This window comes from Homarus americanus, unplaced genomic scaffold (genome assembly GCF_018991925.1).
Source record: "Homarus americanus isolate GMGI-L3 unplaced genomic scaffold, GMGI_Hamer_2.0 scaffold56009, whole genome shotgun sequence".
NCBI classification, from domain to species: domain Eukaryota; kingdom Metazoa; phylum Arthropoda; class Malacostraca; order Decapoda; family Nephropidae; genus Homarus; species Homarus americanus.
The window spans coordinates 4,528,213-4,552,590 of NW_024739542.1; the positions used below are offsets into that span (position 1 = coordinate 4,528,213).

General features: G+C 41.3%; 1 protein-coding gene across 1 annotated transcript in view; it reads left to right on the forward strand.

The window, feature by feature from the left end:
* Positions 1-241: 241 nt before the first annotated feature.
* Positions 242-24,378, forward strand: part of LOC121874894 — a 32,035-nt gene continuing 7,898 nt past the window's right edge. Inside the window, exon 1 of the mRNA XM_042379219.1 lies at positions 242-504. Within this exon, the coding sequence (XP_042235153.1) occupies positions 277-504 (228 nt within the window). The 5' untranslated portion in view covers positions 242-276. The remainder of the gene's footprint in view (positions 505-24,378) is intronic.

The following is a 24,378-nucleotide window of genomic DNA, read 5'->3' on the forward strand; positions in this document are numbered from 1 at the left end:
ATATAAGTGAAAATTTAAGGTTAGGAGAGAGGCACTATTACTAGAACACAGGCTGCGACATACATTCGCCAGGCTAGAGGTCGCCCACACCGACCCATACCCTGCGTGTGCCAGACTGGCCACGCTCACCACCTGTTGCGCAAGACGTGCAGGGGCGGGAGCTTCGGCGACGGGGGCGTGGCTTGTTGGGTGGCGTGTGGGCGTGGCCTAGCTGCCGTCCTCTACTACAATACGGCGTGACGCCCCGTAGACTGCCACAGTTCTCCGTGAGCCATCATGTTCGTCAGGGTAGGAACCAGTGGGACAGCGACAACGACCGCCACCAGTCTTCCCCTCCTGCTGCCCCTCCTGCTGCCCCTCCTGCTGGTGGCGTCCGCAGCCGCACGCGTTCCCCAGCAGGCACCACGACCCCAGTATCTAGAGGTGGTGAGGCCCGTCCTGCCCAACACGGCCCTAGAACCCTTAGGGTCGCTCCAGGACGCACCCCAGCAGATCGCGGAGACGGTGAGTACCTGAGTGTTGTGGGGCTTCATTGATAAATTCTACAGGTGTTGTCATGAGTTAAAAGGTTCTAGACAGGTGTTGTCAAGAGTTAAAAGGTTCCAGACAGGTGTTGTCAAGAGTTAAAAGGTTCTAAACAGGTGTTGTCATGAGTTAAAAGGTTCTAAACAGGTGTTGTCATGAGTTAAAAGGTTCTAGACAGGTGTTGTCAAGAGTTAAAAGGTTCTAAACAGGTGTTGTCAAGAGTTAAAAGGTTCTAAACAGGTGTTGTCATGAGTTAAAAGGTTCTAAACAGGTGTTGTCATGAGTTAAAAGGTTCTAGACAGTTGTTGTCATGAGGTACTAAAGACAGTCTTCAAATGGACAGACGGCTTACCAGGAAATTTAGACATTGAAATAATAATCCTTGTCATAATATTTGAAGGATTGAACAGTTTCCTTCTCGTGCCATAGGGGCATTCGGTCAATAGGTGTCCTGTATGTCACGAAAAATCGACATACTATTTACTGTAACCTACGAACGATGAATTAACTATAAGAAATAGTCTACGATTATTATATTATGTTAGGGTTAGATAGATTAAATTTGGTCTGGTATGTTCTGCGTTTTAAAAGACCTTCATGAGACGCCGTATATGTATCTCTTAACAATATTGGAAGAAAACACTCTTGATTAGATTTTGTTTTCGTAATCGATGAATCTTCTTCCGTCACCTCACTCGAATTAAGTGGAAGATAATGCAAAACTTTTATTACACAAATTCAGAGCACAACATTATCCGCTACAATTGTAGTTTGGGAGTAAAAAGAGATAATGGGAAATTGAGAACAGGCAGACAGATAGACAGACAGACAGACAGATAGATAGACAGACAGACAGACAGACAGAGATAAGAACAGACAAACCCACAAGGACAGGAAAACGGACACACAAGAACAGATACCCACGCGCACAAACAGACAGACAGACACATTCACGAAACAGACATATAGTTACATTCAAAGACAGACAAGCAGGTAAACACACGGACAGACAAACAGGTAGAGACACTGACAGATCATACAGACAGACAGACAGACAGACAGACAGGCGGAGAACCAAGTTAATAAGAACAATAAGAACATAAGAATGGAGGAAACTGCAGTGGGTCTATTGGTCCATACTGGGCAGTCCCATATACACCCAACCCCTATCGCTCACATATCCACCCAACCTCTGTTTGAAGCTACCCAGCGTATTCGAGTTAATGATGATGGTAACTTGTTCCACTCGTACACTACTCTATTTACAAAACAATTCATACATGTGGTGTTATCTGTAGGTTATTCGAAGGACAAAACTAGCTCACCGATGGTTTAACCCTTTAAGGACGATGGTTTAAACATTTGAGGTCGATGGTTTAACATTTGAGGACGATGGTTCAAACCTTTGAGGACGATGATTTAACCCCTCGAGGACAATTATTTAACCCTTTAAGGACGATGGTTTAAACATTTGAGGACGATGGTTTAAACATTTGAGGACGATGGCTTAAACCCTTTAAGAACAATGGTTTAAACATTTGAGGTCGATGGTTTAAACATTTGAGGACGATGGTTTAAACCCTTTAAGGACGATGGTTTAAACATTTGAGGTCGATGGTTTAACCCCTTGAGGACAATTATTTAACCCTTTAAGGACGATGGTTTAAACATTTGAGGTCGATGGTTTAAACATTTGAGGACGATGGCTTAAACCCTTTAAGAATAATGGTTTAAACATTTGAGGTCGATGGTTTAAACATTTGAGGACGATGGTTTAAACCCTTTAAGGACGATGGTTTAAACTATTTAACAACGATAGTTTAACTCATCGAGGAAGATGATCTAACCCCTTGAGGACGATGCTTTAAACTCTTTAAGGACGATGGTTTAAACAATTGAGAACGATGGTTTAAACCTTTGAGGAAGATGGTTTAACCCTGTAAGGACGATGGTTTAACTCCTTGATGACGATGGTTTCAACCGTTGAGGACGATGGTTTAAACCTTTGAGGGTGTTTAATTCTTTCAAGATGATGGTTTAAAACCCTTAAGGATGAAATTTTATACAATTGTTCTCAAAGATCTGGTTAAGCATTATTTAACCCAGCGACCATTTGGGAGTTCATTTGACAAGCCGGGGGGTGCTGGTGGTAGAGTGGTACCGCACTTGCCTTCGCAAGCGAGATGTCACGGGTTCGATTCCCGGGCCGGTGGAAGTTGTTTGGACATACTTCCTAGCCCCCATTAGTCCCTGTTCACCTAGCAGTAAAGTAGGTACCTGTTGTAAATCGAAAGTTGTGAATTTGTATTCAGGGACAAGTTGTTGGAGCTTCCAATAACTTGATGACATAAACCAATGACTCTTTAGGCTTCTACGCCCTTGACTCATGAGACATAAAGGCAAGCATGAACTTAGCATGCTTCCCTGTTGGGCGCTGTAAACGCTTCTGCGCTTCACCTTACACAAGGATGTAGGGGAGTGCCCAATAAATAATAATAAAAAAAAATAAAATATTTGACAAGCCGTTTACGACAGGGGCAGTGCCAGCGAAGGCGGGCGGCCGTTCGCTTGAGCTGGTGCTGTTACACGTTTTACGATACAAACTATCATGAAGGACCATAGGATGTTCTTCACTATACTGCGTGTGTGTGTGAATACACAAATTGTAACACTGAAATTCAAATGGACACACACACACACACACACACACACACACACACAGATACTCTTACACTCACACGCAGAAGCACACACAATCTCACTGACACAAATTCAGGAAGGGACACTGTAGGTAGGATGTAGTGCTGTACACTTCATTATATTGTGTGCTGATACCGGCAACACAAAGGCCATGTTGAGGGGATTATAGTTGACTGTCAAATGAGAGTCTGAAGCGATGATGATGATGATGGTAGCAAGAATGATAATAAAAACTATAATACTTATAATATACGACTACAGTTACCAATAATAATAATAATAATGATAATAATAATAACAATAATAATAATAATCCACTCTAGGCCGGCTGGCGGGACTCGAATGAACAACAAGAACATTTATACAATATTTCGGCAAAACTTTGGTCATATTTTGGTGAAGTTTTCATAATATCGTGGAGGTAGTTTGGCGATATATATTGGCGATCTCTAAGCGACATTTTCAAGCTCAATCGTGATTTGCATAACTACAATGTGGGCTAGAAATTTATGGCATCTGGTCTCAATCTTTTAAAACGATGTCAACAAAGCTTCATGCTGTTTCCACTATTCATGTTTTCCAACTTCCTAAAATGGCCTTTTTTTTCAGCATTGATTGAAATTATGTTCAAGACCGGTTTTTTAAGCCATTTCATACAATTTATTCTTTAAGTTATTTTTAATCTAAATTCTAGGTTACATCGTTTCAGAAACTACTGTTAAGAGAGACGCTTAATAAATGACAGATTCCAATCGTTTTATCAGTCTACGGTCTTCTGTTTAACTCATTTATCGCCCACTACTTTCCTTCAGCTTTCTTTTCACTATTTTCTTTCTATGTACTTTCCACCGATTTCTCTCTCACATTCGAACACTCAGTAGACTAACATTCAAACAATAATACGCGTACGACTTTAACATTAACCCATTGAGGACTCTGGTTTGAGGGTCTAGGCATTGTCCTCAAGGAATTGCAGGTCCTACGGGTAAATCGAAATTCATCATTCACACAGCAAGAATTTAAAGCGATAGTAACATTCAGTATATGTAAAGTTAAACATTCTATAGATAAGTTCCGTCACCTTTTCAACATTCTAATTATTTGTATAAAACGCGAGTTCTGTAAACATTCATTTGATAACAGCTTGTTCCACTGAAAAGCTAAATATTTCTCGTCAAGGATATGAACTTAGATGCCGTTACGGTGAGGATAATGTGTAGTTTATACTTTACATTCACTCGGTTAGGATGAGATAGTGTGAATGTCTTGATAATATTCGGGTAGGAACTGCATAAGATTGTGGGGTCAGTAGAATGTCTATCTCTTAATAACATTCACACGGGAACTCAAACCTTCATGTGAAAAACTGATATTTATCTCATGGATGTGGGAAGAACATACTAACCAACATAACACACACTTCACTGGTTAAGTTACGTTAGGTTTGGTTGGTTCGTTTTACCAGTTTTTCTAGAAGTGGATGATGATTCCTCGGCCGCCATGATAAGATCCATGTTTACAAGAGGATAACTAACACCAGGTATGCAACACTGATCTGAGATTAATAGGTTTTCTTCAAGGAACAAAAACTCGAAAGTGGATACTTATTACGAGTCACTTAAGTAAACTATTTCTTTAGCTGAGTATGAGTCTTCTAACTTTACACTTTACATTAGAATTTCAAAAGCCGCTGCTCTTACCAGTACCCAACACGTAAGACAGATGGTGTAGCGTTAAGTGTGAAGGGCGACCACCTGAGTCTGACCATCCTACCTACTGCAGATGGTTGCCCAGGTATGAGTTATGGACGAATCAATAGGTGTTTGGCGACCTCAATGACAAACCCAGCCTAAAGTGGTCCTGGCTGGCACACTGAATGATTGGTTGTGGGTGTGCGTCGTCAGTTACCGGGAGGAGGCGTGAGTCGTCAGTTACCGGGAGGAGGCGTGTGTCGTCAGTTACCGGGAGGAGGCGTGCGTCGTCAGTTACCGGGAGGAGGCGTGAGTCGTCAGTTACCGGGAGGAGGCGTGTGTCGTCAGTTACCGGGAGGAGGCGTGTGTCGTCAGTTACCGGGAGGAGGCGTGTGTCGTCAGTTACCGGGAGGAGGCGTGAGTCGTCAGTTACCGGGAGGAGGCGTGTGTCGTCAGTTACCGGGAGGAGGCGTGTGTCGTCAGTTACCAAGTGGACTGAACTCCCAGCAGGCGTTTTCCGGTCACATACTCCGTTCTACTGAAGACTTTGGGGTAATGACTTATCGAATGTCAAGAGCTGAGATTCGTCTGGGTTCTCTCTACTGTGACGTAGTTTGTTGTTGTTGTCTTTGGTGTTACGCAATTAACCCCGGACACAAAGACGTTGGACCACCACCCCCTTCCTCCTCACTTCGCCACTACACCTATCAAATTAACCTTCACTACACAAACTTATTTCACCTGAACGATAACTAGTAAACAGAACTGTCCTCCTCTCCCGAAGTTCTCATCTCCTTCCAAGTGTCACTCGAAAACACTTCACTTAGATTAGCTTCTCTCCTTAAGTTAATACTCCAAAGTATCTCTTCCGTTTGATGTCTTCCTCTACGCCTCTCTGGGTTAACTTAGAAGAACTGGAGTGTGTGAAGGGGGGGGGGGAGTTCGTTATCTGTGTTTGCCATTTTCTATATGACAGGGGATTCAATACGCCCGACGTCCCATAATGGCAGAGTGTCGACACATGAATACTAAGGAGTCACTGTGTTCGGTTGGTTTCCTGTACTCGACCGCGTTTGCTTCCTCAACAAAGGCAGAATATGACGGGAAATTAGACAGGCATTAAGACAGGAAATTAAAACAGGATATAATATAGGAAATTAGAGAGGAAATAAGATAGGAAATTAATAGTCATGAGCTAAGGTCACTACACTTGGACAGATTACTGAGGTGGGCGGTGTAACTCCACCATCAGTTCAGCCACATACTCTCAACCTAACCTAACCTAACCCAACCTAACCTAACCTAACGATGACAACTCCCCGCCAAGGACTAACCTAACCTAACCCAACGACAGCAACTCCCCGCCAAGAACTAACCTAACGACAGCAACTCCCCGCCAAGGACTAACCTAACCTAACGACAGCAACTCCCAGCCAAGAACTAACCTAACGACAGCAACTCCCCGCCAAGAACTAACCTAACGACAGCAACTCCCCGCCAAGAACTAACCTAACGACAGCAACTCCCCGCCAAAGACTAACCTAACCTAACGATAGCAACTCTCCGCCAAGGCCTAACCTAACCTAATTTAACATCAACAAGATCAAGGAACAATTTTATGTAAAGCAGATAAAAATGGTCCACATATCAGGAACCTCAACAGGCAAACGGTCAGAAATATAACTAGATCAGTACTACACACCAGGAAGAACCCCCAAGCCTTGCGAGGAATGTGTTATGTGGTGGTGATACTCTCTCTCTCTCTCTCTCTCTCTCTCTCTCTCTCTCTCTCGCTTTCTTGGTTGTCTCATTTCTCGTGCAATTTCTCTCTATAACTTCTTTATCTCATTTTACTATTTATGTCTCTCCTTTTCTCTGACACTTTCTATTTATTCTTTCTTTTTCCACCACTTTTCCTTCTTTCTTTATTAATGTTTTCTGAAAATATATAGAATTCTTTATTTGAGAGAGAGAGAGAGAGAGAGAGAGAGAGAGAGAGAGAGAGAGAGAGAGAAAACAATAAAGAGAGAATTACATAGACAGAAATTTAACTTCATGTATATACAAATTAATAGTCACAGCCGTTGAAGTTTTAATGTTATTACTACACTTCAACACCCAGGGTCTTTTAAGTACGTAATAATGTTAGTAATTACACTAGTCCACCAACAATTAACTTTTAAGAAATATAACTACATTAATATATGTATGAATATTTGAACAAATTCATTAAAGATTATCTTATTTCAGTTATTCATCTATTTTATTTTAGTCTTAATATTTTGGTGTTGTTTTCATTTCAATCTGATTTGTATATTATTATTATTATTGAATTAATTAGTTACTGTGGTCAAGAAAACACAATAGGTGGTATTCATGGGACCTTTTCTCGTTACGATGTGTCAACAAGAAACTTCAGAAGACTCGTTTGATGATTCGAACTATTATCGTTTCACTCGCCAAAGCCAAACATCAAGATTTCAGTTCCCAGAACTCTTCTTTTACGCGCTAAAAAGACAAAGACACACACACACACACAGAACTCAAACAAAATAAGAGCCATTTCTGTTTCATTGGTTAGATCAAGGCGGGAAGGAGGTAGAGAGAGCGGAATAACTCAATCACTGGAGGGGAGACTGAAGAGACTGAATAGTGTTTTCGACGAGTACATCCGAGGTTTCTTTTTTGGCCCTTGTTGTCTTTGAAGCCGTTTTAACCTTTCATTTTTCATTATAACCATTGTATCGTCATTTTTAAACATTGTATCGTCTTATAGATTTTTTCTGTAGCCTTATACGTAAACATATACTTGTGGATTGTGATCCAGTAAACATGGCGCCTCAGATGACTTATATAGGGGTTAATGGGTCGGTGTAGATCACCATTAATTCCGGGTTAGTTTGTCGACGACACTACTGAGACCAGAACCACGAAGGTCACAGAAACAAAGTCCAAATTTAACTACAAAAAATACACCGACACCTCCTCAACTAAATACCTTCACTAGTCACCAGTAAGGCGGAAAAATCAAGGCAGAGACTTTACCTATACGTCCATGTGTCAAGACGCCTTAAGAAATACCATTAACAATTCTCCTTAAATCTGTATAATTATATAAAAATGCGTTGTGTCTGTGTGTCTGTATGTTCCTTATATATATATATATATATATATATATATATATATATATATATATATATATATATATATATATATATATATATATATACATGGTTTCACATAGCACCTACCCGCCACGTCACAGCCAAGGTGGGGGAGGACATGCACACATTCCCCATCTCAATCCCCCTACCAACACTAAGGAGGTTGGCGCCCCCCCCCCGGTTATGGAGGCACATAATGAAGGAGCAGGTCACGGCCCAGTGTGACCTAACACACAGTGGCTGTTGTGTTCACCGGGAGGAGACGGAGGTGATTTGGAAGAGGCAATGAAGTGAAGAGTATAGAACACACACACACACACACACACACACACACACACACACACACACACACACACACATATGCACATCTATATCACTACACGCACGTCGTCACTCGAAGCATCTGTTCAAGCTTTGTGAGTAATGTTTACTCGTGCTTCTGAGTCAGTGAAACATATCGTCTCGTTTTGAATGAAAGAGCGTGTTGATTTTTAAAGGGACTCCCAGTGGTTCATAATGCTTTGTTTTCTTTAACAAGTTGATTTACTGATTTTAACGTTTAGGTTGACCCTTAGTGACCCATAACATATTGACAGTAAAACTTATATAAATGTGGGCTGTATTGTATTATATGTTGTATTATATAAATTACAATACCCGAATTAACTAGATAATCCGCAACTAAACTTATCTTCCCACGTGTTGGATGGCACTCCTATGTCCTCCTCTGAGTGTACAGGTCATCACCCAGCCATCAGCGGACTTAACCCCTGTACCTCACACCCGCCAGACGTGTTAAGTGAGCTCTGTAAATTACCTCCTATATTCTCTTGTAAACGGAGCAGGTGTTGTATTAACTCGTTATTGATAACCATAGAGTGTTATCTTCTTAAAAATATATAGAAAAGCCAAATAGTGTAGATAATGACGAAAATGACGATGTTATTTACTTAGACTTTAGCAAAGCATTTGACAGAGTACCGCATCAGAGGCTTCTCAGAAAAGTTAAGGCTCATGGTATCGAGGGGAAAGTTTTAAATTGGATAAAATCATGGCTCACCGATAGAACGCAGAGGGTCAGCGTAGATGGTGTTAAATCTGAGTGGGGGCGTGTAACCAGTGGGGTTCCCCAGGGGTCAGTACTAGGCCCACTCTTGTTCATAATCTACATAAACGATCTAGGTACTGGGATCAGCAGTGACATAAACAAGTTTGCGGATGACACCAAAAGAGGGCGGCAGATTAATTCAGGGCAGGATGCAAATGCATTACAGGAGGATCTAAATAAACTGCAGGGGTGGTCTGAAAAATGACAAATGAAATTCAACACCAGCAAATGCAGCGTACTTAATATTGGAAGAACAAATACTGACGATGTATACAGCCTTAACAACATCAACCTAGAGAAGTCGACTTGTGAAAGAGACCTAGGGGTACTTGTAAGCCCGGACCTACGGCCTAGAAAACAGTGCGTTAATGTTCGAAACAAGGCAAGCAGAGTATTGGGTTTCATATTTAGAAGTGTAAGTAATAAAAGTACAGAGGTCTTATTGCAAGTATATCTTGCGCTAGTCAGGCCGCACCTCGATTATGCGGTTCAGTTCTGGTGCCCTTATTATAGAATGGATATCAATTCACTAGAGTCGGTGCAGCGAAGAATGACGAAAATGATTCCGGGACTTAGAAACCTTCCATATCAGGAGAGGTTAAAGAAACTTAACTTGCATTCCCTAGAAAGACGAAGAGTGCGGGGAGATATGATAGAAGTATTTGAGTGGGTGAAAGGAATCAATAAATGGGATATAGATAAAGTTCTTATAATATCCGAGCAGGATAGGACTCGGAGCAACGGATTTAAGTTGGATAAGTTTAGGTTTAGGAAGGAGATAGGAAGGAACTGGTTCACTAATAGGGTGGTGGACGAGTGGAACAAGCTTAGCAATTTTGTAGTAAGTGCTGGAACGCTGGAAAGTTTCAAAAGGAGGCTAGATAGATTCATGGATGATAGAGAGTGGTAGTAACTCTCGACAGGAGCTGCCATGCATAGGCCAACCGGCCTAATGCAGACTCCTTATTTTCTAATGTTTTTACTCTTGGGTAACTACAAGAATTACAAGGTACCAGTTAGAAGGAACAACAACCAGTACAAACTATAGAATTCATAAGACAATACTTGATTGTTTTCTTCATATGATTCAGAGGAAAAGTTTCATTAGCTCGCAAAATCTAAGAGACCTCCATATGAATTTATAAAAGTTGACCCTACCAGTCCTACTGATTCAGAAACCACAAACCAATTTGAATATTGTACAATTCATATATAAAACACTACCACTGACGTAAACAGGACAATAACAAACTCGGGGTTTATTAATTATGTCCAACGGGTCGAGTACTGTAACATAACTTCAAAATGCTTTGATTTAATTTAAAGAAGGGTTGTGTAGAGGAGAAAGAGTGAGAGAGAGGGAAAGAAGAGAGGAAGCTGAGACGGAAAGAAGAGGGGGAGAGGAGAAGGAAAGTGTGATAAAAATAGAAAGATGGGAGAGAAGGAAGAGGGGGGAAAGGAGATCGTAGGTAGAGATATATGAGAGAGAAGAGTATGGAAGAGGAAGAAGGAAAATGGGTGTAGAGGAGAGAGAAAATAAAAGTTAGAGAGATAAAGGAAGGAGGAGGGAGGGAGAGGAAAACAGATGGAATGAAAGAGAGTTATGGGAATAAAGGGAGGAGTGAATAAAAGCAATAAAAAATAGTTTAATGAAGACGGAGATAGAGAGTGAACGGTGAGAGAATGACAGGGAGATAAAGATAAATTAAAAGATAAATCAATTCATAGAAAGAGAAAGAGAGAAGCAGAGAAAGGGTGACAGAATTAGACACAGAAAGAAAGATATACTGTATAGATAATGAGAGAGAGAGAGAGAGAGAGAGAGAGAGAGAGCACGTCGTGGGGGGCTAAGAGGTAAGCTATATAACACACAGGGGGGCGAGGGAGGGAAGTAGTGGGGGAAGGGAGGGGGGAGGGGAGATGAGGGTCATGGAAGCTGTTGTTCGAGAGAGGGAAGAGTAAGGGGTAAGGGGAATGCCACGATTGAGAGAAAGGTGGGGTGTATGACTCTCCCATTCCCCTCCCTATTCCATCAAATCCCCACCCTTCCACCTCGTCAGTTCATCAGTCTTTCTACGTCCTTTTAAAACTAAAAATGTATATATATGTACATTTTAGGGCTTAGCTTCGGAATGTTTGTTTTGTGCTTGTAGCAGCTACCATCACCCAGAGATGAGCTGTACTGCGTGATAACGAGAGTTCACAAATATTCGCTCCAAAAGCTTGGCCTTCCGCTGCCCTATTGCTACTCGTGAGCTGATGGATAATTTGAGACGATCAGCACGAGCATTGAAGTTTTCACTGAATAGAATATTGCCGGGCACTCTCAGAGCACCTTTCCAGCCTACCACCTTCGAAATACAGATTTAACTGCAATGGCTTTTAACAATAGTACTTGAATATTATATTTCATTAAGTACTCGCTAGGCTATTATATATATGTATGAATTGCATATTTTTAATCGTTCGCCTCGCGCAGTCATTAGTAACCATTGCCAAATAAATAAATAAATAAGTTCTGTGCGCACCGTTTAAATGGCCAGAGGGCTATATACGTCAGTGGGTTAAAATGAGTAACTATATCACTAACATCGCTCAACAACGATGTTTTTACCCACAACTAAACCGCAGGAATGCTTTTTGTTTGCTTGTTATTTTAGTTGTCATTTTAGCCCCCCTAAGGAAATTGTTCTAAAATTTATTTGTATCATTAAGCAATAATAACTGCTTTCTGTTTGTTCTACCCATCAACTTAGCGCCCCCTCAGGGCTGCGCCCAATACCAACGTCCCACTCTGCCCCAAGGACACTACGACTCTGTTCCCATGGGTCACGAGAGGTCACATTATTCTACCTATATTATCATCATCATTATCCCATGTAGCCAATGAATTGAGGGGTGACATTCTTCTTGAGCACACGAGCGATTTTACTTGTTAAAAAACCACCAGTTCACTCTCTTGTCTTAGCGGACTCTATGTGGTGCGAGTTCCACTGTGTCATCCCTTACACCCACCAGCAGTCAACTTAAACTTGGGGTGCAGCTGCCCTACGAGGCGAGTGTCTGTAATTCAGCTGGACGGCCGGATGGCCTGAGTATATAGGACTGCCGTCCTTATGTAGGGGGCGTAAGTAAAGACCAAAAAGCTATAAAAAAAAGGTACAAGGGACAGCAGCTAAACACAGGTACGTCTAAACAGCCTTAAACACCAGCTCTTACAGGTTATATAAAACGATCGTAGCAATTATTACCTTATCGGTGATTGAGGAAGTGCCAACAAAACAAGTGACAGTCTGACTTGGAAGTGTAAGTGGAAACACCTGAAAATTAAACACCCCAGCTTATTTTACCTAAAGGTAAACTATCCTAACTCTAGCTAGGATGATTAGGTTAGGTTAAGGTAGTTAATCTCTGGTGAAATAAAATTGAGGGGACCTAATCTTCGGGTGATCCTATAGTCCATCTCAAACATCAATACACATAATCATTAAGGTACTGAATGTGTCGAGGGAATAATGGCCGCAATTCTACACATAAAAACACACCTCCTCACACACTGCCTTCAATAGCCATCACCGCAAGGTTCGCCACGGTTGACTTACGACAACTGAGTGAGCGACTGACACGACTGACTGAGCACGACAGAAAATAAGCATCGGGAACGAAACACAGATTGTGACAATGTTATTTCACGCCTGACTCATCTTATTGGGATGGTGAGGTGTGGAGCGCTGGCTAGATGAGATGCTGAGTGATGATGTGTGGTAATGGGAAATGATATGAGACGATGGGAAATAATACGGGGTGATGTGAGGCGATGTGTGGTGATGGGAGGTGATGGGAGATGATGAGATTGATGGGTCAAAAATGTATTAGAATGTATAGTTTAGTAGTGTGTTGTGTTGTGTTGTGTTGCGTTGTAAGCGCCCCATCTCTCTTTGTCTGTCTGTCTGTCACATACAAAGAGAGAGAGAGAGGGGGGGGGGATGGATAAACTTGATCTCTCCCTCCTTCCCTTACTCTCTCTCTCTCTCTCTCCCTCATGATACACTTCTGGTTCAATATTGACTGACCTTCTCATACACATGACTTGAATAGCGTCACCAGAACGGAGGCCCAAAATCTGACCATCCTAACATGCCGTGGTGGTCGACTAAATCGTTTACATACTGTGATTGATGAAACCCTTTGTATAGTGTGTTGCTGTGTACTGCTCAAGAGTTTGTGTGGTTATGTTTGTTCAGTACTATAAACGTTTTTGGGATTAATGTCTTGGCAATAAAAGACGAGATAACGATATTGTGTTTTATCTGTTGTACCGAAGGAAGTTTGTTTATTACGTTACACTTGTGTCTGTGTTATGCTTGGGTTGGTACAGGAGGAAATCGGAGACGGGAATCCTGTGATGTTTGGTAGGATAACACCCTTCTCATGTGTGTATACAGGCCCAGCAGGACTCCAACCCTGAAGATATACGCGCATTACCACTGGAACACCGACATTATTTACAATTTCTCCCCATACTCGAATTGTCACGTAACTAGGTATATTACGAGAGTATATAATGAGACAGAGGTATAACGAGACAGGAATATATCAAGACGAGATTATAGTGAGGGTAATAGTATAACGAATCGGGAATATATCAGGATTCCATCGATCAGAGTACAGTCCTCATCTCTGAGGGTTGGCGACCACAGTCCTCCACTCTAAACGTTCTCATGCTTTTTTTTTACTAATCCTCAAAGGTTTTGTGTCTCTCTGGGGAGCAAGTTATTAATTCCATTCACCCATCCCAGTCTCTGCCTTCCCCTGGCCCTCCTACCCTCAACTTTGCCCTTTAATATTTCTGTTATTATCCCCTCATCCCTAATTATATGACCAAAGTATCTCATTTTTCTTTTTCTGTACATTTCAAGTATACTCTTGGTGTTTTTGCTATTTTTAGTATTTCTTCTTTTGTTTACCTGTCAGTGTAGTTTAATCTTAGCATTCGCCCATAACACCACATTTCAAAGGCGTCCAATGGGGTAAAATATAACGAGACAAATATGTTACGAGAGAAAAGAATGACGAGAAAAGTAATTATGAGCCATACATTTTGCCTCCGAAGGGATACCAAATAAACGTTTTTTAGTTAAGATAATCAGCGTAATTTTACGTATGTACGACACAGTACACTCGCTACAGAAGGTATCTGGAAAGTGGGGTCCGGTGGATGTCAAAATAAACAAACACTGTGACTCCTTTTGCCTCGGTGGGGTCGTCAAAATCCTTCGTTCGTTGCGCCATATTGCAGATACCTTTTGTAGCGAGTGTACACTCACCCACATTGAAATTTAAATATTCTATTGAAAATAAAAAATTATTACTTCAAAAGAACAGGTTAGTGTACTTCTCCCACCCTCACTCTCACTCTCACCCACAAAAGACCTGTCGCCTCTCCTCCTGACCCACCAACCCCGAGATTCAGACTCGTGTACCCGAAGCATTAGTCACTGGTGTATTGGTCTGTCTATAAACACTTGGGAATCATGAGTCTGAGTGTCGGGGTTGGTGGTTCTGGAGGAGAGGCGACAGGTCTTTTGTGAGTAACTGTACATTAGTGACCCCTACCCTGACACAGGACTGATATCTCCCAAGTTCGACTTTTAGAATCACTTTAGTATTCTGCGCCCCAGCTTGTTACACCTGATGATTAACCTAACCTAACCTAACCTAACCTAACCTAACCTAACCTAACCTAACCTAACCTAACCTAACCTAACCTTACCTTACCTAGCCCCCCATATAAGCATTAAGATATCTAATCATTAAGTGAAATAAAGTGGGGGTGATTAATCGTCAAGTCATCCGTGTTTCCAACTATTAGCGTCTCTGAAGAGGTGTACAGCATCATAATAAAAAAAAAGACATAATTCATGTACAAAAATATATGCTGAGACGAAATGAATTTACACGTGAATTGAATACAAAAAAAAATCCCAGCAATCACCCAAACAACACATTGATGTACGACATAAAAACGATCAATAAATCTTCTAAAAGAGGAAATAGATAAATATGAGGACGGAAGAAAAACAGACTTCCCATTGATCTGTCTAAACAAAGTAAGAAAAAACATTTATTCCAAAGGGGTTTATGTCTCAATATGACCTTCTACTCAAAGCATCGAGGATAAACTCAAACAAATCTCAGATCTTACTTGGGGTCTATTGAACACACCTGGCGTAGGAGAACATTCTTACTGTGTTTAATCAAAAGGAAATAATAAATAGAAGATAATTATGTCTACACACCGACTCACTCACACTCACTCACTCACTCACTCACTCACACACACACACACACATACACACGACGCAGAACGCAATTCATATCACTCTCATACACTGACGTCAAGACAAATATCAGTTGAACAAATACACTTCCCCTTCGCCTGTTACAGATAATCCATGGCCGTCGTTAAGCTCCGCCTATATTACGGAGTGTGTGGCTGACCTTCATCTGATGTGTTTACTGTCATTTTATTGTGATTTTACCCGAATTCTTACGTGTTTTTGAAAAGAAAATGTATTGAACGTATAAATGAAAATTATTTAACTTTATTATTTTGATGCACTTGGATAATTATTGTCTTCAGCACATATTAAACGTCAACATCCATTCATCAAGAGTAATACACCTCTTACTGGATCAAAATTAGTAAATAGTAAACTCTAAACAAACGTACAGAGATGCCATAGAGTGTCTAGTGTTAATAAAGTCTCAAGTGCAGCCTGGTGAGTACCCCCATGTGTCAATAACATCATCTCTGGTTTATGCCAACAAAATGTCCTGCCGGCATACATAAACCCCAAGTGACAAGGGTTCAGTGGAAGGACAACAGGTGGATTGAAGTGAACAGTGGGAGTAGAAAAGGTGCCGTAGCTTAACACAACACGTCTGGTAGTACAGGCCGGTCGGTCTAGATGGAGGGAAGAGAACGTTAATGGCTCTGAAGATACAAGAAGATGTAAGAGTAAGGTAAGGTTAGAAGAGGGAAGTACAGGGGGAGATTGAAAGCGGGTGGACGAGATTGTGGTATACCTGGCCACTCGACGGCGACGAAATAAATAATGGTCCATTATCATAATGACGATTCTACCAAATCTACTCTTACTTTTGTGCAAGTTATGTAAAAAAAAGGATCATAATTCTAAACAACAGGAAAGGTAATCTGTAAGCCTTTATCGGAAAAGTTAATTATTTTTTTCCATAAAGACGATCAAAGACGGTGGCGGCAGTCCTCAGCAACAGACACTGCCCGCTACTCTTAGGGGAACTCTGGTGGAGTCGAATCAAAGAACTCGACTCAATAGGGAGCTTTTTAAAGATATTCACTTTAATCTTTTATTATTTCAACTTTTTCTCTTTGATATACATACAGGAAAAAAGAGGCATCGTCATACCAGAGGCCAGGTGGTCTCTTTCTTTACAGGATACATAGTCTATGTCTCCTTAGTACGAATTATGTATATAGCAATATTTCTTTGTAAATATTCTGAGTTCAAGTCCTATATGTTTGTGTCTGATTGTCTACGAGCTTGTAAACAGCCAAGAATGCTTAGAGCGACAGTATACAGTATGTATACCCCCTGTATGTATGTGCGTTTGTATGTATAAACTATATACACGTGTATATATTTCACAGTATAGTATACATATATATATTATTTTTTATCTAGTGTTAAAAAAAACCAATGGATGGTGTTAAGTCTCTTCCCATACCTGAGACACCGACCTGCTGCAACGAGTCTACCAAATATTTATCTAAGTGCTGCAGTGTTTCATTCTGTGTTTAGTATATACACACACACACACACACACACACACACACACACACGCTCAGCAGACAACATACACTCACCAAAGTTTGCATCACACCTTGCAGCATTTTACATTAATCTGTGTACGCTAAAAACGTTTTTCTTTACCCCTAACATAAGACCAACACGACACAGAGCAACTGAGACACGCACAGAGGAGAAAATTTTGAACATATCCAAGAACGCTCGCAACCCCGTATATATGACATTGAACTCTATATTAATGCCAGGTTATGAAGTAGTGAGCAGAGCTTCTTGGTACAAACAAACGGGGGGTTATTGTTTGCTTTTTCAATAGGAATCTTATTAATGAGATAAATAAGGAGTGAGAAATGGCACAATTGTGAATGACAGTCAGGGTCAGTGGTGGGAGGAGAGGGGAAGGGAAGGAGAATATGAGATGGTTCAGTGGTGAGGTGGTGATTGGATGTGACGTGTGAGGTCGTTGTGAGCAATGGTGATGAAGGATAGAGAGAGAGGAGAGACAGGCGAATGAGAGGGGAGGAAGCAGCATGTTAAATAATGATGATAATAATAATAATAATAACAGAAAACACGAGTTGATACTATGAGGTGTTCATTAGTTCTTAATCGAACATGTCGGGTTGGAGATTCGGAGTCTGGAGTCGAAACACCTGAACAGAGAAGCACAGGATCGAAACTTGCTGTTTTGGTCGAGTGGCTTATAATAGTTAGCTCAACACTCGCTTCTCCTTACAATCTCACCGACAATTTTTTTTTCCCGTGTGAGGGAGTTTTTTTCCAATACCCACTACCTTGTTTCCAGTTTGCGTAACAATAGCAAAATTTCACACCTTCCATACACTAAAATAACATAATTATTAATTTCTAACATTCATTTACAGTTTATGGAATCGTTCAATGGTGATTTTTTTTTTCAAAAATTAATAATTTTAATCTGTATTTGTATTTGTTCAATTTTATTATGAAGATGAATGTCTGTACTAACGAGGAGCTTTTGGTGAACATGGAAATAAAATTGTATTACGGAGGACTTGTGTTCAACAGGGAAGCATTATCTGTGTTAACGAGGTGTTGTGGTGAACATGTGTGTGTGTGTGTGAGAGAGAGGGGAGACTCTCTCTCTCTCTCTCTCTCTCAGCAGTTGAAAATTCTGAATACAAACAGGAATCCACTTGGGGGTAGGTACTGCACCACAAGGTCCCGGGGGCGTCCATAAGGGTTCCTCACACACCTACAAGATGTGTTGAATTACTGTATTGTGATGTGATCGAGATGTGTTGTGGACGAGCGAGGACTCACAGATTAGGATTATAGACGAGTGTAGGTGGCCTCTAGGTGGCCTCTAGGTGGCCTCAAGCGACTTAACTTCTTTCCATTCTTCCTCATCTCTCCCGTCCCACCTCCTCCTCCTCCTTTTCCACGCAGGCGAGATGTACAGAAGGAGGAACTGAGGGTCAAGAGGAGGACGTGGGTGTATTGTATCATGTTAACCTCCTGTCACTCATCTCTTCCCCCCTCTCCATACCTCTCCCACGCACCATCCCCCTCAGTTAACCACGGCGGAGTGGGTTGATCTTTTAACCACGTCACCCAAGGACGACGGCCTTTGACGTATATCTCTTATGATGGAATATGTAAATACATAGATGGCGATACAGTTTTATTCAACAACATGCACAAAGGATCATGAAATTCCCTGGACACTTGACAATATCTGGTCACTTTTCTTTGGGTCAGTGTGTGTGTGTGTGTGTGTGTGTGTGTGATTGCTATATAACTGCGGAACACTATAACTCATGTGATAGTTAATTTAAGAAAATATTATATAATGCTAAGACAAATCTGGCCAGAGGTTGACCAAAAGTGTCCAGGGAATACTGCCCACACCTGTACACTAGTCCGTATAAGATTACTCTTAATAGACGCCCAAAACCAACAGAGAGTTTTATATCTTATAATTTTCCAAATGTTGTTAGAATAGTATTATTACTAACCATCGTTGTTCAAGCGCATTAATAACATTATAACAACAAAAGTAGACGTGTATTTGTGGTGTACACTGTATTCGTGGTGATTCTTGACAGATATTTAAATTTATGTATGTATCGCTCTCCCCCTCTATACATACATGCATATATATCCATATCCCATCAATACAAATTATTCAAAGGCCGAAGCTAGAAATCCTTCAAGAGAAATCATTCCATCACATTCTTTAACTAGATGAGAAACACTGTATCTCTCCTCCACTCCTCACAACACCAACTACAGCCGTCCCTAGACACACAATAAAGGTCTAGGAGCCTTATAACGCTGTATGATACTATTCTTGATAAACTGCGTACACAAACTTAATACAATATAGCGACTCACTTGAAAATTAACCTCCCTAGCACATTTCACCTCATGATTAAACACAGTAACGCTACCTGGTGGAGAGGAGGAGAGGAGGTGGGGGTGTAAATTAGGTTAGTATTAGGTTAGGTTAGGTTAGGTTAGGTTAGGTTACATTAGGATAGATTGGGCTAGGTTAGGCAAGGTTAGCGTTAGGTTACATTTGATTAGGTTGGGTTAACGTTAGATTAGGATAGTTTAGGTTGGGTTACATTAGGTGAGGTTAGGTTAGGCGAGCATTAGATTAGATTAGGTTAGTTTAGCGTCATGTGAGATTAGGGTAGCGTCAGGGTATAATCATCAGGTGAAACAAGGTACAGAAGGGCTAATCTTCAGGTGATCCATTTACATAGAAATTATTATCACGTTACTAATGACTCGCCAGTACTAAGTTACTAATGACTCACCAGTACTCAAGTTACTAATGACTCACCAGTACTCAAGTTACTAATGACTCACCAGTACTCAAGTTACTAATGACTCACCAGTACTCTTATTAACTTTCTATTTCGTTATTCTATTTCCCATCACGTTATGCCTCTTATCTTTAGACTGACTAAAGAAATATTTATAATTACGAACAGAATTATACATCGCTCTTTTAAAATCATCCAAGGTAGGAGAATTACACCATGAATCGTGTAACTTAAGTGAACTGAATAAAAAAAAAATATTGCAGCCTTTGTCAGGAGGATCAGAGGGTAAGAAGGAGATCCGGTGTATTTTGTTGAAGAATCTAAACTAAATATAGAAGACTCAATAGGATTCACCGTAGGATTTGAATGGTTTAAACAGTTAATAAAGGGTTCCAAAAGCTTTCCTTCTCACACACATACATATGATGAGCCTTTGTCACGTTTCTCAAAGGGTTCAAACTAAAGAATAAAGGTTCCAATAGCTTTTTTCTTGAAGGGTTCAGAAAGATAAAGGGGTTTTAATAGCCTTTGTTGGAGGATAAACTTCTTCCTTATAGAGTTTCAAGCCTTCTTGATGTTTGTTGAGCAGGATATTCTCTTGTCCAGGGCAGGGGGGGGGGATGTATGTATGTGTGTGTGTGTGTGTGTGTGTGTGTGTGTGTGTGTGTTGACGTCTATGTGCGTGTGGTGTATATTTATGTGTTTACCTATACTTTCCTATACACATAATGTATACATATACATATTCGCGCCAACATATACATCTATACAGTATACCAGCACAAGTATATAACCCCCCCCTCTCCTGCCCCCCCCCCACCCCCCAACAAGGGATGATGGCTTCCTAAAGACCTCTCCCATGGGGTCATCTCACTACCATAGGTCACCAGAAGAATGAAGTCAACTTGTACTCCCCTGTGACGCCATCAGGTGAACCGCAGGGAATATAGGTCAGGGAGATAATTAAGATATAATGACTTAATGACCACGTTCAGTCCCCAATGGTACAGTGAAAAGGTTAAGAGGACGGTTAGGTAACTTGTCTCTATCACTACTGATTTTTTTTTTGTATGGTATCTCTTTTATTCTGATTATCTTACATACTTTCCGACATCTTTTCATTTATTTCTTATCATTCTCTCTCTCTCTCTCTCTAATCACCCCGCACCAATGGGATATTTTACCCGGGGTGACAAGAACTGTTTCATTCTACCGTTTATTTATGACTCCGCTACTCACCTCCCTTACTAAAATATTCTCTTCGATAGGACCTGGTTTACCTGCTACGCCCACTACTGCTCTAAATATCTTACATGTTGTCTCTTCTTGGACACTAAGACCGAGTGAACAGTACTTAATAATCCCAGCAGTTGTAGCGCCTAAAACAAAGGCCAAAATACAATAACAAGACCGTGAAATAACTGAGAATTTTATTCCTTGAAGCTAAATAATTATTTCTTCATAGAAGAGTGCGGGGAGATATGATAGACGGATTTAAGTGGGTGAAAGGAATCAATAAAGGGAATATAGATAAAGTTCTTATAATATCCGAGCAGGATAGGACTCGGAGCAACAGATTTAAGTTGGATAAGCTTAGGTTTAGGAGGAAAGATAGGAAGGAACTGGTTCACAAATAGGGTGGTGGATGAATGGAACAAGCTTAGCAACTTTGTAGTAAGTGCTGGAACTCTGGAAAGTTTCAAAAGGAGGCTAGATAGATTCATGGTTGATAGAGAGTGGTAGTGTGGGGTACAGGGATGTTTGGTTCACACTCAGGATGGGATGGAGAAAGGAAACTCACAATGTGCTCTCTGTATACATGTTGTATTGGATGTACAATGCAGCTTGGTGCTGGGAAGTGGCAGCATGGTTACAAGCGTTGAGTAGAGAGAGCTGGTTGGTGAGGGTGCTCAGAGGAGGACAAGCTTGTGGGTCGCCATGCTCGCCGGCGGGAACGAGGGCCGCCAGGCAGGAGGAGGTGTTGCTGGCTGGTTGGTGTAGGTAGAAAAGAGGCAGGTCACTGGGGAATTCGTGGGGTCGGCTACTCAGCGACAAACAGCGTTTGTAGGGGAGAAATCCACTACAGTAGTAACTCTCGACAGGAGCTGCCATGCACAGGCCAACCGGCCTATTGCCGACTCCTTATTTTCTTATGTTCTTATGTAATCCCGACTTAAAGTTAGTAATGATTCACCCCTTCTTCTTCTTCTTCTTCTTCTTCCTTCTTTTTCTTTTCCTTCCTCTTCTTCCGTTAGGTTAAGTTTACGTAATAAGGGGTGGGTTAGGTTAGCGTTAAGGGGTTAGGTTAGGTCAGGTTAGCGTTAGGGGGTTAGGTTACGTCAGGTTAGCGTTAGGGGGTTAGGTTAGGTCAGGTTAGCGTTAGGGGGTTAGGTTAGGTCAGGTTAGGTTAGCGTTAGGATGGTTAATCGTCAGGTGATCCAAATTATACTCCGGGGCAGTGGTCATCGTTCCAGTATTCCAGAGACTGTCACAAGCAGCTGAGACATTCATAGAGGTGTCCAGGCCGGTCATTAAGAGGCATGAGTTTGGAGGTGTGACCCGCAAACCTGGAAGTAGGTGGAGCTGACCCACCCACTCCGTGTGGTTGGAACAAGAGGTTTATCTTTTATTCCAGAATTGTTCAATGTATAAATCAGAAACTGAAGTAAAGAAGGGAAAATATGAAAATAATATACAGCCAAGAAAGATGGAATTTGTGATAAGGGAGGAATTCTATTACAATTTGAATATTAATGAAGGAAGAGAAATTCAATAATTGAAGAGAAGAAGGAAATGGTGAAACAAGGCAAGGAAATGTCTCCAGTTAGTTGTGAGAATGTCTCCAGTCAATAGAGAGAGAGAGACAGAGACAGAGAGAGAGAGAGAGAGACAGAGAAGAGGCAGGAGACGAGAAGGACACAGTATCGAATCAGGATTGAAACAGCCTCGAAACAGGTGTAAGTTGCATCACAAAACAGAATATAGAACAGGGTATTTGTGATTATTAAGGACGTAGTGTAGAATAAAAGCAAAAATGATTCGAAACACTTCATGAAACACAAGGGAAGATAATAAAGAGAGAGTGTCGAACAGGGGCAATATCGAGATGGTAGTGTCGACAAGGATTCTTTTAATGTTCAGCAGTCATAACAGAACAAAGTGAACCTTGCTTAAAGAGGAGGAGGAAGAGGAGGAGGAAAGAAGAGGAGGAGTAAGAGGAGGAAGAGTAGGAGGAAAGAAGAGGAGGAGTAAGAGGAGGAAGAGTAGGAGGAAAGAGGAGGAAAGAAGAGGAAGAGTAAGATGAGGAGGAAGAGTAGGAGGAAGAAGAGGAGATTGTGTTAATTATTGCCATTGTCTCTGTGTTTTGTTTATATATATATATGGAAGATGGCAGAAGTAAGGGTGACAGACGGACAGACAGACAGATATTGTAGAGATAGATAGATAGATAGATTTGGAAAAGTGTTAAAAATATCCTCTCTCTCTCTCTCTCACCCCTCTTGGTCTCCCTATTAACCCCTCCTCCTCCTCCTCCTCCTCCTCTTCTTCTTCTTCTTCTCCTCCTCCTCCTCCTCCTCCTCTTCTTCTTCTTCTTCTTCTTCTTCTCTTCTTCCTCCTCTCTCCTCCTCCTCCTCCTCTTCTTCTTCTTCTTCTTCCTCCCTCTCCTCCTCCTCCTCCTCCTCCCTCCTCCTCCCTCCTCCTCCTCCTCCTCTCTCTTCTTCCTCCCTCTCCTCCTCCTCCTCCTCCTCCTCCTCCTCTTCTTCTTCCTCCCTCTCCTCCTCCTCCTCCTCCTCCTCTTATATCTCCCTTTCCTCTTCCCTAGCGAACATGAGAGATGGAGCATAAAGAGAAAGGGAGGACATAGCATAACATGATGATAGAAAGGGCAACAGAAGGTTAAATATCTCCTGCAGTGAAACGTCAATACAGCACATATAGAGAAACAGACAGACATGGAGAAAGAGAGAGAGACAGACTAACAGACAAAGATAGACAGAAATATACGCAGTTTTGTTGATATAGTAAGAGAGAGAGAGAGAGAGAGAGAGAGAGAGAGAGAGAGAGAGCAACATCACAAGCCAGGAAGTGGACAGGTAGTATTAGTTAATGGCAGGAGAGCTGAGCTTGGTTTACTGTTTAACCTCTCGACCTCCCCCACCCAGCTCTCTCTCTCTCTCTCTCTACACGTTCATTGCTTCATTTACTCAGTTCTTTGTTATTAGAGTTGACATGTAACAATATTCTTCGGTTTCTCAGTGTGTGTGTGTGTGTGTGTGTGTGTGTGTGTAAAAAAAACCTATCAGTGTAGCCAAGACGCGATAAGACCCTTAAAATTCCACCAAAATCTCACACTTTTGTAAATTTCTCCCATAACATCTTTAGACAACGCAGCCAGTCGTGACCTCAGCTCCTCTCCCTCTCAATCTCGAGGCAATAATGGCGCCAGAGAATTTGTTTTGCAGAGTTATTATAATCTATACAAGGGCTATCGTAGACTCCGCTTACACAAGGCATTTCAACGGTGAT